Source organism: Phycodurus eques, chromosome 18 (genome assembly GCF_024500275.1).
Source record: "Phycodurus eques isolate BA_2022a chromosome 18, UOR_Pequ_1.1, whole genome shotgun sequence".
In the NCBI taxonomy this organism is placed as follows: Eukaryota; Metazoa; Chordata; class Actinopteri; order Syngnathiformes; family Syngnathidae; genus Phycodurus; species Phycodurus eques.
Genome location: NC_084542.1, coordinates 16949289 through 16965080, shown reverse-complemented (window position 1 = coordinate 16965080; position 15792 = coordinate 16949289). Strand labels below are relative to the sequence as shown.

General features: G+C 43.7%; 1 protein-coding gene across 2 annotated transcripts in view; it reads left to right on the top strand.

Annotated features, from left to right (window-relative positions):
* Window positions 1–531: 531 nt before the first annotated feature.
* The window catches only part of bcl11bb (BCL11 transcription factor B b), a 42216-nt gene continuing 26955 nt past the window's right edge, over window positions 532–15792 (top strand). The window contains exons 1-3 of one of the 2 annotated variants that reach the window (XM_061704025.1): window positions 532–791; window positions 888–1230; window positions 15311–15697. In XM_061704025.1, coding sequence (XP_061560009.1) covers window positions 1167–1230; window positions 15311–15697 — 451 coding nt within the window. In that variant the 5' untranslated portion in view covers window positions 532–791; window positions 888–1166. Of the gene's footprint in view, window positions 792–887; window positions 1231–12201; window positions 13837–15310; window positions 15698–15792 lie in introns of those variants that run through there. The other variant, XM_061704026.1, reaches the window with a different exon arrangement.

Here is a 15792-nt window from a genome sequence, read left to right as displayed (position 1 = left end):
TTATGATTTCCACTTTGCTTTAACATCACATTTAAGAAGATGACATTCAGGACCGGTTGTTCTGTTGCACCTTTTCTGCACGTGACTTTCTCCTGGCTTCTGATTGGCTAGAATGTCATTTCTATTCAAATATTTATATTATTTTTTTTTTTAATTAACCCTGCACATTTGTGCATTCGTGTCAATTGTTATTATTGATTTTTTTGTTTGTTTTTGCCTATAACAAAAGACCAACTACAACAGGGGTGGGCATGTACAGCACCAGCTCTTGACCCCCCCCCCCCCACTCCCCATTTGATACGGCCCTGGCAGGCACTTCTCAAACGCCCAGAACACACAGACACACACACACACACACGCACACACACACATGTGGGGTCGTCCTCTTAAACAAGACCCAACAGGGAAAGCAGGAGGAAACATTTGGACTCTCTTGTTGGACAAGGAGGAAGAGGAGGAGGCGGAGGAGGAGGAGGAGGAGGAGGAGGAGGAGGTGTCTTGTCTGCCCATGCATTCTCTCTCTCTCTTTCTCTCTCTCTCTCTCTCTTTCTCTCTCTCCATCAGCGAGTCTCACGCCACAGGAGCCAAGAGTTGCCGTTCCGCGCGCCGATGCCAAAACGCACACAAGGAGCTGGTGCCAAAGGGTCATTTTTGGTTTTTTTTTTTTTGTTTTTTTAGTGCACCACCGCCGCCGGCAGCGAAAACGAGAGGAAGGTGCTTGCAAGGGGGATCCTAAATGAACATTGACAAGAAAGCGGCATCACAGCGCAGGATTTTGCAGCTTTTTTTTGGTTTGTTTTCTGTTTTTGGTTTTTTGTCGTTGGTTTCTTTTTTTTAAATTTTTATTATTTTTATTTTTTTTGCATTGTGGCTTCTTCCTCATCCAGGTGTTTCTTTCCTCTCGCCCCGAACGAGGACAGCGTGCATCCTCATCTTCAACTCGTGCACCAATTATCGACGAAGACGAGCAAATCAAATTAAATAACACTTAAAAAGAAAAAAAAGACAAAAGAAAAAGGAGGAGTAAGGGTCCGATTCCCCCCCCCCCACAACCCACCCAGCCCCCCACCCGCCCCGCGCCCCGCCAGCCACAGCGGACCGACACGACGGTGCGAGCCGACCCCAAGTGCCGTTCACCGGGCGATGCCAGAGTAAATGCCGGGGCGATGTCCCGCCGCAAGCAGGTGAACCCGCAGCACTTGTCGTTGAGCCACCGGGAACCGGCGCCAGGTGAGATGCCCGTCGCGACACCGCTGCCGTGCCCGCGCCGAAACAAAAAAAATAAAAAATCCAAAATCCAAATAAAAAGAAGCCATCAAGTGGCGCGCAGTCCCGTTTTCAAACCAGCATTTTCTCCAGGTGAACTCGGCACGTGGCGAAAACACCGCGAAACAAACCAAATTCGCAGGCAAATTCCAACATTCGCGTTTCGTTTTGTCCTCGTGAGACTTTTTCATCTTTAAACGGCGTTCGCAGCAATTGTTTGGATACAATACAAGTGAGATTTTTTTTCAAAATGATTTGTTTTTTGGGGAACAATCACCTTTTAAAGGTGTCGATCGCACGTGCACACCCTCCGCGCCAGTTGCGAGCGTCCGTCACGTTGAAGTTGTTGTTTTTGTTTTTGCCATCGTCACACACACACACACACACACACACACACACACACACACGCACGCACGCACACACACACTAATTGTGCATTCAAGTTTGTTGCAACTCAAGAAATCGCGCATGACGAGATAAGAACTTTTTTTGACATTATTTTTTTTCCGCTCACTTGAGTTCTTCAAAGCGCCGATCTTGTCGCAGCCATTTGTGATCCCACACACTTAATCTACTTGGGGGCGAGTGTAAAAGATGAAAACGTGCCCTGTAATCCAAATCCTAATATCAATTTGAACCTTCATCTTCTCCGCTCGATCCGATTTGATAGTCGAGGCCTAATCGCGCTAATTCAATGCACAGCAGCTCGTGATGTCATCCGTGGCAATGTTTTATGTTGAATGTTTTGTGTGCGCGTTGCAAATTATTTTTGATCGTCATCACCGAGTCGGACAACCGACGAGCTCTTTGGTGCCATTCCTACGGTGGCAGATTTTGGATGATCACGATCGCTGTTATTATTCTAATGAGTGAGAGACATTGGACGCTTTGCGTGATTTTAATTAGCGCAGTTGATGGACGCGCAGACAATTCATTTTAGAGTGTGGAGGAGCAAAGAGAGAGAGAGAGAGAAAAAAACAAAACACCCCTCCAAAATACAGTTATACCTCAGGGTGTGTGTCGAGTGTGTGTGACATTTACCTGCATGCATGATGCCCGAAAAAGAAAAAAAAAAAAAAAAAGTTTGCATATTTTCATTTGTCCGCTTAGTGTAGCAGTTAAATATTTCCCACCCCCGCTCGCAGCCATGGGTCACTTTGTTTGACGTCTTTTTCTCCCCCCCTCCAAATCGCTTTGCATAACACACGCACACGCGCACACGCGCGCGCACCCACAGCAACTTTTGAACTTGATCCGCACAAAGGTGCCAAGAAGTGTCTTCCTGATTGGGAGTGCAGGATGCTTGGCGAAATAGAAGGGCCTCGATCTGGTCCGACCTGTTCTTGGACACGCACACACACACACACACACACACACACACGCACACGCACGCCCACACAATCACAAACACAAACACACACACACAGACAGTGTGCGAGCAACAACATAGGTCTTGTTTACTTGGGCTTGCGCCTGATGCCGAGGAAGATGAGTCAAATAATTATTACAGCTCAGTGTGTGTGTGTGTGTGTGTGCGTGTGTGTGTGTCAAGCGAAGCCTGAATGCCAGCTCAGTATAGCGCAACCACTACGCCAAGGCCAAATCATTGACATTTTGCCCCGTATGAGGCTTTAAGTGGCCCTTTTTCTATGGGTTTAATCTCGCTTCAGAACTGACAAATGCGATAAATGTCACATTAGAAGTGTGTGTGTGTGTGTGTGTGTGTGTGTGTGTGTGTGTGTGTGTGTGTGTGGGCCCCGAGTCGGGCGCAAACTTCCACCGAGCCCGAATTTGGACATGCAGTTCATTTCCCCTTTTATTTTGTGCGTATTATCAAAAGTAAGAGAAATATTTACATGAAAAAAATGTACCCAAAAAAACCCCAAAAACATATTGCAGCTTGATCCAAACCCGTCGGCGCAGTTTTGGTGCAGTTGGCTTTGGGTTTAATATTGTTTGATAACTAATTGTGGCAAAAAAAAAAAACAACATGTTAGACGTGTGTGTGTGTGTGCGTGTGTGTGTGTGTGTGTGTGTGTGTGTGTAGCGGAAGTCTGAATGCCGCCCCCAATAAGCCCTGCCCACCTCCGCCAAAGCAAAACAATCACAATTTGCTTGGATAGACACACCAACCAGTCGTTTATGTGTTAGAAGTGTGTGTGTGTGTGTGTGTGTGTGTGCGTGTGTAAGTAAGTAAATGTCATTTTTATCGCAGTTTTCGCCGACAAGAGCCACAAAGCGCTTTATGGATGTAAAGTCATACATCTTGTGCACAAAAAGGAATGACGGGATTTTCCAGGTCAGAGAGGAAGAGGAAAAGAGAAAAGAGGAAAAAGATGCGTCGTGGCTTTTCTGCGGGTGCTCAAGCGACTTCCCGCACGTTCCCGAAACGTTGCGCGCTAGCGTCGTTAAACACTCGACAGCGTTCGCGGTTGTGAGTGTGAGTGTTTGGTTCTTGACTGTGCAGTTGATGTAAAAAAAAAAAAAAGTCTACACACCCTTGCTGAAATGGCTTTTTTTTTTTTTTTTTTTTTTTTGCAATATTAGAAAACAAAAAAAATAAATGTTTCCACCAATAACCTGTACAACTCAATGGAAAAAATATGACATATTTTCAAGAAGGTAACTAAAAATAAACAACTGAGATAATGTGGTTGCACAAGTGCGCACACCCTCTTATAACTGGGGACGTGGGTGTGTTCAGAATGAACCAATCACATTCAAATTTATATTAAATGGGAGTCAGAACACATCTGTCAACATTTACCACGCCTCTGACGAACCACAAATAAAGTTCAGCTGTTCTAGTAGGTTTTTCCTGAAAATGTTTTTTTTTTTTCTTTCAGAGTTTCTGTGCTAACACTGAGTGCTATTTGGAACTGTTCCTAATTCCGTTCTGCTTAACGAAGGCCGCAGTTTCATCCGAAGTCAAAACAAAATGCCCATAAGCACGACGCTGCGCTTCACTGAACGTATCGTGTTGTTTTGGGGACGAGCAAACTTGCGGAATCTTGCCCAAAACGTTCACGCACGCCTCACACTTTTTTTCCCATTTGAGTTTCAAATGTGTTTTTGCAAAATGCCAAAATGTTTGTTTCAATTGACTTATACAGGTCGCAGGCCAAAATGATGGTGTAAATGAATTATCTTGGTCTCATTATTTTTTATAGCAAATCAACCTGGCATTTGAACAGGGGTGTGTAGACTTTATATATATATATATATATATATCCACTGTATATGTGTCTGCTATTGACCGGCAACCAGTTCAGGATGGAGCCACCCTTCTTCGCCAACGTTCGCTGGGTTAGCCTAACCCTAAGCGCTAATCGTGACCCTGAACCTCCCACTAATCTGGCATCGAAAACGGATGGATTCATGTTGACTACAAATTGATAACCCGACCCTAATCCCGACCCCAACCCTAATCCGGCATAGACAATGGATGCATTCATGTGTCGGATAAATTGATGTCGTCTAATCCTGATAAATAACACGTTCACTGCAAGTGGAAACAATAATTTCCAGAGGTGAACTTGAATCTGCACTCGTAGACGGTCTAATTTTCCGGAACGATTCTCCTCAACGAATGGACAGGGCACATTTCTTGTTCCGCGTTTTGTAGAACAATGTGGGCGACCGTGTTTTGAAAGCGCAAGCGCCACGGCGACGTTCTCCGGTTAGCGCGGCGAGCGGGCCGCACTGATCGAGCCCAACTTGTTCTCGAACTCGGTTTGGAGACGGACGCGCGGCAGCCTTGCCCGCGGGCCAATTCCAATTTGCGTTTACGCTCAGGCGACAAGGAGGACGACGCGCACACACGCACACACACGCACACACACCAAAAACGGTCAAACTGCCTGACTTTGGACTTGGGCTTGTCACTCTGGGCTGTTTCTTTAAGGTGGATTGTTCCGGGTATCCGAAGTCAGATCGCACCTCAGGCTGGAGGATTTGATTAAGTCAACACGTAGCGAGCGGTTATAATCATATTATTATTATTGGTTTTTTTGAAGGGAATAACGTAAAAAGGTGAACGCGAGTTGAAGTGTCAAGTGTCAGGCGGGTGTCCGCTTCCACGAGACGTCGCCGCATTCATCCAGACATTCGAGTCTGGAGGATGACGAGCGCCGCGGGGCCTCGGCCGGGGAACCCCGTAGGTGCACGGAACCGGAATGGCGGCATATTTCCGGACAGGTTGTGGCCTCGTCTGATGGAAACTCATTTTTCAAAAGGGACAGTAAAATATTGAAGAAAATCGAACAAACAAGACGGCAAGTTTTCATCGCACTGGTCATTGACTAATACAAGTTACAAGCTGTCACTTAATTCTTAATTCTCAATTAATTCTTCTTCTCCTTCTTTTTTTTTTTTTTTTGCTTTGTCACTTCACTCGCTGCTCGGGTAGAAAAAAATGGAGCGCCACACGGGCTCTAAGCTGTTTATGGAACAGGACTAACATTTTTTGCAGATTTTTGTTCCTTTTTAAAAAAAATGGTTTTCCCAAGTTATAATTTTTTTTCCCCTTTTTTTTTGGGGTGTGGCGGGAACAACCCCAAAAATCCCCACTTATTCAAGATTTTTGTGGGGTTTATTATTATTATTTTTAAAAAAAAAATGATTTTTTTTTCAATGCAATTACAATGGTCGTCAATTGTCTGCGGATTTTCGCTAATCGCGTTCCCGGTCTCAAATAGCGGGGTGGGGGTGGGGGGGGGGGGGGGGGGGGGTCGCCTCTACATATATCTGTATTTAAATTGAGGATGTAAAAGTCAAAAGTAGTCGTGGAATGTACAAAATCTACGTAACGCAAGTACATCGTATCTTGACTTGTCAGTGCCCCAACTTGCGAGTTTTTCAAGTTGCGAGCCGTTGCCGGGCTGACTCAATTCAAAGAAATGAATGAACATACGGTGATGGGCAAGGAGAGCCACACTGATTGGCTTTCGCTGTTTATTGGACGGCACAAAGTGAAATACAAAACAAGAACGCAAAGGCCACAACTCACGCCCAGTCACGCTAAGCCACGCCCCTTAAATGCACACGCACGACAGCACAGCCGTTGCTTTTATTATTTGTACACAAAACAGTGCTATTTTTGTTGATTAGAAATGCCGAGCCACAAATGATTGTGATGATTTTTTTTTGTGGGGCTCGGAACAAATGAACGGCATTTTTCAGTTTATTTCAATGGGCAAAACCGATTTGACTGACAAGTACATTGAGCTTGATAATGCAACGAATGACATTTGCAAGTCAAGGTACGACCGTGTCTGCATTACCTTTACGGACGGTAGGCCGAAATATAATACATACAAGAACCTCAGTTCACATTCTTAATACATTTCGAGACTGCGTTTGCGAACCGAAACATCGCCGGAAATGTATGAAAATGGAATTAATCTGTTGCAGTGCAGGTCCAGAAAGAAGTTATGTTTACCTTATTCTATTAGCAGTGTGTAATAAGAAACAAATACAGTACAATATTGCCGTGTTTCCTCATTTTAAAAGGGGAAGTTCTCAATTTTTAAAATCAATCACTTTTTGTCCCGCTTGTTAAAACTGTCATGTCGAATGAGGCCAGATACGGCACATTTTTTCACAGATCACATTTATCGTGTACTACTGTAAAGTCATCATGACTGTTTTTAGACAAAAAAGTGTTTTCTTTTCTTTTTTTTGTTGTTGGGTTTTTTAAAATTGTAAACTCCCCTATAAGGCACATATTTTAGATTACAAAACCTCATGGCACACCACCTAAAAAAAAAACAAGGAAACAAAATCAAGAAATCCTCAAAAATGGTAAATAAAGAAAAAATGTGAGGTGTTAGTGGTTCGAACATTTCGTTTGGTTCTGCCTGTCACCATACGTTGCTGGCATAGATAGATAAACAATCACTTGTCGTACCATGATCCACCAAAGGAAGATTTGTAAATTGCCTCCGGATGCCACAAGGTGGCGGCAAAGCACAAGATGAAGCTCCTCAACTAACTTCAACATAGGTCCTTGGCAACAAGAAGCCACAAGATGGCGGCAAAGCAATGTTTTTATATTAGACGGCACTTTGGCCTGAGCGCAAAAATTGAGGATCTCTCCCCCCCCCCCCCCCCAATAAATAAATACATAAATAAATACATAAATAACGAAAAGAGTAGCGAGTCGTGACTATGCAGGAAACAGTGACAGTAAGTTCTGGACCAAAGTGAGATTGGATATTTTCCTCCGGCACTCCTGATGATCTGATAAGGCAGTCGGGGGGGAATGACTGCGATGGAGAAATCCTCGAAAACACTCTTTTGTTATTAAGAAACAACAAAATGATGTGATGTCTTTGCTTGGTCAAAACAAACCAACCGATCGTCAGGCCAACGAGTGTTGCTATTGACGAAACGTTGCTCCAAATGTTCCAACGCTTGACTGGTTGTTGACAAGTTGTCAAAAAAAAAAAAAAAAAAAAAGAGGAAACAAACCAACAAATCAGGCCAAATGGGAAGGGGAAATATTCAGAAATTGTGGGGAAAACAAAACAAAGCATTTTTTGGTGTCCAATGAAAAGCATGTATCTCCAAATGTTGCACCTTTACTTTTCTTTACAATCAACAACAGACATTTGGACAAAAAGAAGAAACAAGAAAATCAAACAGGCTCAACATAAATTCAAATTTTGGAATCATTTGTAAAAACAACAACAAAAACGATATGACAATCATTTCATTTCGAAAAGGAAAAAAATGAAAATTTGGAGGTATATGTTTTAAATTTGTGAGTTCTCCATAAAAAGATAAACACACACAAAAAGCAAATTAGAACAACATTTTGGAGGTACGTTTTTGTTGGAAATTATTAGGAAGAAGAAAAATACAAGGAAGAACAAAACCAAAAATAAGCAAAAAAGAAAAAAGTCACCACAATTTGATAATACATATTTGCCATTAGGGATTAAATTTTGGATAAGAAAAATCTAAATAACAATGAAAGAAAAGAAATCTGCAAATGTTTGAAATATGGATACAAAAGACAAACAGAAGGGGGAAAAAAACCCAACAAAAGCCATAATTATAAAATATAAAAATAAAATTTGAAGATATACATTTTTCAACGGACATGAAATTTTGTATTGAAAATAGAAAAGAAAAGTCAGCAAAAAAGATAAACATGCAAAAATGAAAAAAAACCATTTGGAGATACATGTTTTTCATTGGATATCAAGTTTTGGATTAAAAGAATAAAAAATAACCCCCTCCCCTAAAAAAACAAAACAAATTATTGTTCTTTTAAAAATCAGCAGAATTTGCAATATGTTTTATTGGACATTAAGTTTTGGAGAAAAAGAGAGAAAAAACCTACAAATCTGCCAAATCGTTTTCCCCCCCTCGCTGGTCGTAAAACTTTTGAGAAAACAGAAAAATTATGGAATTAAAAAGATAATCATCTAATTTGAGAAAAATGGGCATAATTTGGTGATGATTGCTTTTTTATTGGCCACCAATGTTTGGATTAAAAGAAAAAACAATCAAAGAAATGAACAGTTTATTTTATAAATCTGCAAAATTTGATGGCAAATGTTTTTGATTGGACGACAAGTTTTGAAATAGATTCGTCGTATGGTGGATCTCGAACCAGTCACATGCTGCAAATGCCGTTCCGCCCCCTTTTTACGTCCAACGTGAACTTTAGCCTTTTTGACGAGTGGCGGCGTCATGTGTAGCGGATGCGCCTTTCCCTGATCTGATCTGAACAACACATTTTCCTTTTTTATTTGCACCGTATGGCTACACACGCACACACCCACACACACACACACACACACACACACACACACAATCACGGAGCGTAAGTAAGCAGACGACGAGCTCGCAGGCGTCGATCGGCTCCCGATTGGCCGTCGGCCATTTTACTTTGTTCTTTCATTTTGCTTGAATATTTCAGCGTCGTCAGCCGAGCGCAACTGATGAATTTTGTACGCCGCGCTCGCTCGCTATCTTATCACGTAAAAAGTTTGTCAAACGCCGACGCCTATCTTTCCACGTCACGCCCGGTCGCCCTCCGAGTCTTTCGCGGCGACGGGGACGGGCGAGGCCTCGGCCGGCCGAGGCGACAGCGAGGCCGCCTGTCGTTTGAATTTTGGATTGCAGCCGTCTGCGATGTTGTCGTTTGTCCCCGAGAATCACCCACATGCGCGAGCGCCCTCCCCGTTGCGCACCCACACCGCCCCTGCCTGGGGGCGTACTTGTGTTTTTTGTTTTTTTTTTAGCTGAGAAAATGCAAACAAAGACAAGAAGGAGTGGGGAGCATGAACATTTGATGTAAAATTCCCTATTCTCTAAATTCCACTGACTGACTATTTTTTAAATAAAAATCCCATAAAATATAAAAGCACACACAAAGCAAAAATGAAAAAAAAAAAAAGCGAACAAATGTAACAAAGTTAAAAGCACGTACGAGAAAGCAAAAAGGCAATAAAAGCGACGACCCAAAATGTTGTCAAAATTCAACTTTTGAATAAAAAGCATAACAAAGTGACAAAATTCAAGTTTCGGATGAAACCAAGAAAACACATGCACGCACGGACACAAAGTACAAATAACATTTAAAAATCACAATAATAAGCACAATCATTTTTTTTTTCACTGCGCATCAACTTTTAAATAAAAAGAATAACCTACACACACCAAAAACCCAAAGCCAAAACTTAAGACAAGCTAAATGGATGCTGTTTGTTTGTCGTCGCATATCATGTCTTTGATCAACAGAATAATACCCCCCACCCCTCTGGGGTCTTGCTTTTACTTTCACTTTTGTTTTTTGTTTTTTAGCTTGGAAAATGCAAACAAAACCAAGCATATTGTGCAAAATTTCCTTTCCTTTAAATTCCACCGACAGACCTCGCCAGGAATGTTTGCCCCCTCCCAGCCAGGCAGCGTTTATATCAGCACGGCCGCCATCATTAGGCTTTTTATGGGATTTATTAAAGGCCACGGATGTAAGCTGGCAAAACAGCCCCTCCGGCTCGCTTTGAAGAACCTCCGCCAGTGCACAAATTACGCTAATGTAACAAAGCCACAGCCTAAACGGGGTTAAGAAGATGAAAAATCATTCCTATTATATATATATATATATATATATATCTTTTAAAAAAAAGGCAATTATTAGCTAATTGTGGACATTTGCCTTTCCAGGCTACAGAAAGCGCAAATGTAACTTCCATGTAACTGATTGTTGTCATCTACGGTTGTTTCCCTCTTACTGCTGTCTATTGTTTGTTTTTGTTTTTTTCTGGTCTCTTTTCTTTCCGTGCGTCCCCTCTTAAACCGAATTATGACGGCATTTCCTACAAAATATGCAACAAATAACCACAGAAGGAGTATTCTGAACTCCTCTGTTGCGCGGCAAAACTCTTTCGGTATTAGAAAATACAAATTGAGAAAATGACAAATCTAAAAATGTTGCATACTTTCCTTACGTTATAACAACACTTCTTTTCTGCAAGTTTTGGATTAAAAGAAAACAAAACATAACACGTAAAGCAAACATAGCCGCATAATCCTGCATGACCAAGCAGCTCAACAGGACATGGTTAAAAAAAAAAAAAAAAAAGAATCACATGCAAACGCACGAATGGAAATGGTGGCGAGCAAGCTTGTAGTGTAGTGACGGCGGTGGCAGATGGGGGGCGCTCTCAGGCTGCCCGACTCCCTCGCCAGCGTGTGTGTGTGTGTGTGTGTGTGTGTGTGTGTGAGTTAGTGAGAGCGGGCCAAGCGGCTCGAGTTTCACGACTCGCCCGCCCGCGTCTTTGACAGCCTCTCACGCCGCTACACACTTTAGCGTCTTTCCATTTTCGCGTGTGTGTCCCATTAGCGAACATTCCACGCTCGGTGGCCTAATGCGCGCCAGTCGGAATGAGATGTCCAAGTCACGCTAATCGCTAATTTACCGCACTGGGCCATGCGTGTGCGTGTGTAAAAATTATTTGCTGCTGTACCCAAGTGTACTTTTCAGGTATCTGTCCTTGACTTGAGTACGATGGCGCCTTGAGATACGAGTGAGACAGATATTTGAACACACCACACGGTGCAACGCGTGTAGACAGACAATATTACAACGCTCGAATATTCTTTATCCTCTGCAAGAAACGATTCATATTACCGCAGTTTACGGAGTCACTTGCAGTAGTTGTGAGTCTTCTTCGTTTGCGTCTGCACGACTGTACGATACTGCCCCCGGTGGCCAGGTAGCGCACTCCAGAAGGAGCCACAATGAATTACTCATGATGCGCTTCTTCGTTTTGAGTCGAACGCTTTACATTCTGTGTCACGACAATTTGACTGGTTCTTCATGATGCTCAGTCACGAAGCACAACAACAACAAAAAAAGAGCATTCATTCATGAGAGGACTCACAAAGTGCTTCACATGGTAAAATACGGAATCACACACATTTTACAGTTCATAAAAGATCAAACAAACGAAACGACATTTTTTTTTTTTTTTTTTAGGCAAGCGTTAACAGTAAGACGTTTTTTTTTTCTTGGAACTGTGTAATGTTTGGGATTCTGTTTTTTAACCGCTTTGTCTGAGTCTTCTCTGGGGAAGTTGCTAAGTCAAAGATATTTACTTACACACACGCACTCGCATTATTGCATTCACACACACACACACACACACGCGCACGCACCCACGCACGCACGCACGCACACGTATGTGAGTACACGCGAATAAATCGTCGGTGGGCAAACGTTTTGTGTTTAAGGGCCATATTTGATTTTTAAAATGGATAAGATGGGACGGGTCCTTTCTGGAAAAGTTTAAATCATAAAGTAATATCCGCTGTCATTTGTAATTTACTCCCTTATAATCATTTAACCATTATTTTTGCTGCGTATTCCAAATGGTTCATTTTACAAATATACTTGAGTTCATCATTCACAATAAATTCAGCAAATAGTTCATACAAATATTTAAAATGTAAAATGTATCCATAAAATTGTTCGTTTTACAAACATAAAAAAAGTGTTAGCCTAAGAGCAAGTCCTTTTTATCTCACTGTCACGATATCAATAAAAACTAACTTTTTAAAAATTTCTGCGCAGTCATGCAGGTCATGACAATTTTAAATCACGACAATTGGAAACTTCTTGTCAGGCGAATTTTCTTTACGTTTGATTTCTGATGTTAAAAACCTAATTGGGCAATGATGCTCCTCGGCGACCGAAACATTCCGGGACTCGGCTCGTATGCGGGCGGCGGGCCCTACTTTGCAAACCCCCTTTCTACCAAATCAAGTCTCCGCGTGGTTTCCCTCCCGACGCCATCTCGCCACCTGTCTCGTCATCTCCGCCGCAAATAGGAACGCGCCACGTTGTTAGCTGGGAGATTTGCCTCGAATATATGTCCGACGCCCACGCGTGCAACATGGCCGCCACGAGCTGTGCGATCCGCAGGTAAATATGCGTTTGTGTTCCTTCGCCGCCGTCGAAGATGATGAGATGGAAATGATCCGGCGCCGCGCCAGCCTTCCGTGTCGGGAGCGGGCGAATGCAGGGCGGCGGCGAGGCGGATGCCAGTGCTTTTATTGATATATTTATTTATTTGAGCAAAACATTTGGAAAAAATTGGGGGATGGGAAAGCGGTGCGCGACGGGAAGTTTGGAGGAGGAACGGCGCTCTGACAGTTTGCGGCGGGAGATAAGGGACTTTAGGATCTCTGCACTGATAACACACACACACACACGCACACACACACACACACACACACACAGAGTCGTTATCATAACCTTAGCAATTATTAGGGGTGTCATGTTTGGAGAGAAGGGAGATGGAGATGGAGATGGAGGTGGGGGCTGGGGGCTGGGGGCCCGCTGTGCATCTCTCCCAGGTATCAGCACCTCTCCCTGGGTACACGCCGGCCCCAGACACCCTCCTCCTTCCATCCCACCCGGAGCCTCCTCGGAGCTTCCGGCTTGGGGAAAAGGACACTTTTTCGAGGTCGTCCATTAGGGATTTGCGTTAAGCTGGGGGACTAAGTCGACGCCATAGGGTTGTGTGTGTGTGTGTGTGTGTGTGTGTGTAATGGTTATTAATGACCGTGTCAGATGTGTGAAAAATGAGATTTACTCTGGTAACAGGACCTGTATAGATTTTACGTCTGCGGAGAATACACTGTTTGACACGCACACAAACACTCGCACACAGGATGGATACAGCCTCGTCTCGTGTGTGCGTGCCTGTGTGTGTGTGTGTGTGTGTGTGTGTGTGTGTGTGTGTGACACAACTCTGCAAAACAAAACAAAAAAAACGAAGGCCGCCAGCGGAAACCCAGCATGCACTGTGAGATGAAGAGCTTCCTGGCCACACACACACACGAACACGCGCACACACACACACACACACACACACACACACGACACAACATATACTGTACATGCTCGGCAGTGTTTCTGGGCGCCACCCACGCCGATGTGCGGCAGATAAGCCAAGCGAGCAGGTGTTCGCCGGCTTGTTGCATTCTATGAACTCGGCACTCGCGAGGGGACGGCGATGTCGTGCAGTGGCGACAGGGTTCTCTTATCGGGTAATCTCATCGCCCCAATTGTCGTGCGCGCGCGCGTGTGTGTGTGTGTGTGTGTGTGTGTGAGACATAAAACAATAACAGCTACCCGACAGCCAGTCGGACTTTTTCTAAATCAATTAAGATGTTTGATGCTTAAGCACGAGATATAATTCCTAAAGTTTGAAGAAGAAACTAGACTGCAAAAAGTCAAATCGAATCAATATGAAATATCTCAAATCGAGGCAAAATGTGTGTTTTTTTTCTTTTTTACCAGGCAGATTTTGTTTTAGAGCATTTTTTAAGGTATTATAACTTGTTATTGAGATGCCACTAGTTTTAGGACATTGTGAGGCTCCTATGTTTATTTGTCATATGAAATCAAGTCAAATTCTTATTGGTAGAAAATGTTTCTCATTTTTTGTTCTTTTTCAAGCTCAGTTTACGCCAGAGGTGGGAGTTAACAAATACTTTAAGAAGGAGTTGCAGTAGTATTTGTTCTTCTGACAACGTTTTACTTCGACTCCCGATAGCTGGAAACAGATGTGTCCTCCAAACTTGCTCGAACTTGACTTGCTACTTTTTTCAACCTCCAAAGATTACAAAAAAAAAAAAAAAAAAAAAAAAAAAAATGTCAACTGCAATTAAGATTTCGATTCAGATTTCAGGGTCTTGTAAGACAGCAGCGAAATAAAAACAGGAACAGCAGCGACACGGAGCATTGACAACAACGCCGACAGATTCGGTGACGCTAAATATTTTCCATAAATGAGAGGAGAGTTTGATTTTGTCGACGACAAGAATGTTTTGTGGCAAACGCGTTCGCATTTTTCTTCTTCTTCTCGGTACGAGCGCTTAAGTTAAAAAAATGTACTTTTTATTTTCGTTGTTTCATTGTTCATTCAAGTTAACAAAAAGTATCAGTAAAAATGGAAATATTCAATGCGTACTCTACTTTCGTACTGTCATGCATTTCAGTCTCTACTTTTATACTTTTACTTAAAGTACAGGAGTAGAATCAATACTTTCACGAGAGCCTTTTTTTTTCCAATATCTTTTTTTTATTTATGGCCAGTGAACCCCCGCATATTTGCGGTTCAGCATTTGCAAATTCATCTGTTATTTTTGTGAATCTAGCCTCCATTATTTGTGGAAACACTCACTTTGTGTTTTTGAGCGAAGGACAAAGGCGTGTTGACACATTCTCTTTTGGTTTCATTTTGTAGCAAGGAAATGAGGTGAGGAGTTCCATTTAGTGCCTTGCCGCCATCTTGTGGCATCTATAGGCAACTACAAAACGTTTCGACTGTAATTCCTTGCAGATTTTCGCCGTTCGCCACTAGGCTCTGTACCAATCCCCTGCAAATATTGGTCGTTCACTCGACTTCTATTTAAAAACAGAACGTGAGCACTTTCGCTACTTTCGGTTTTTGCCGTGTTCGTGTCCTCGTCTCCCACCTTTAAAAATAACCCCGGTGCCGTCTTCCTTCCGCCGCAGCCGACGCCAATGACGCGGCGGCGAGATCCCCGTCGCCGGCCCCCGCCGCCGCCGCCCTCCGGGGCAGCGAGGAGCACGACCTGCTGACGTGCGGGCAGTGCCAGACCAACTTCCCTCTGGGCGACATCCTGGTCTTCATCGAGCACAAGCGCCGCTTGTGCCGCGGCCCCTCGCGGGGGGCGCCGGGCTCCTTCTCCGTCAAGCCCGGGGAGGCGGGCGGCGCTGCCAGCATCCCCATCTCCCCCCGGGGCCACGCCCTGGAGGTGGGCAGGGGTCCCCCCGTGCTGCCCGTGGAGGTGGGCGTGCAGGTGACGCCCGGCAGGGACGAGGACGTCCACAGGAGGCTGAATCCGGCCAAGGGGATCTGCCCCAAACAGGAGAAAGGAGGTATGAGGACACACATCGGCGCTTGGCCTTTCCTGTTACTGGAGACGTTTTGCAAAACACATGCATGACGTTAGTGTTGCATAACCAGTAATTAT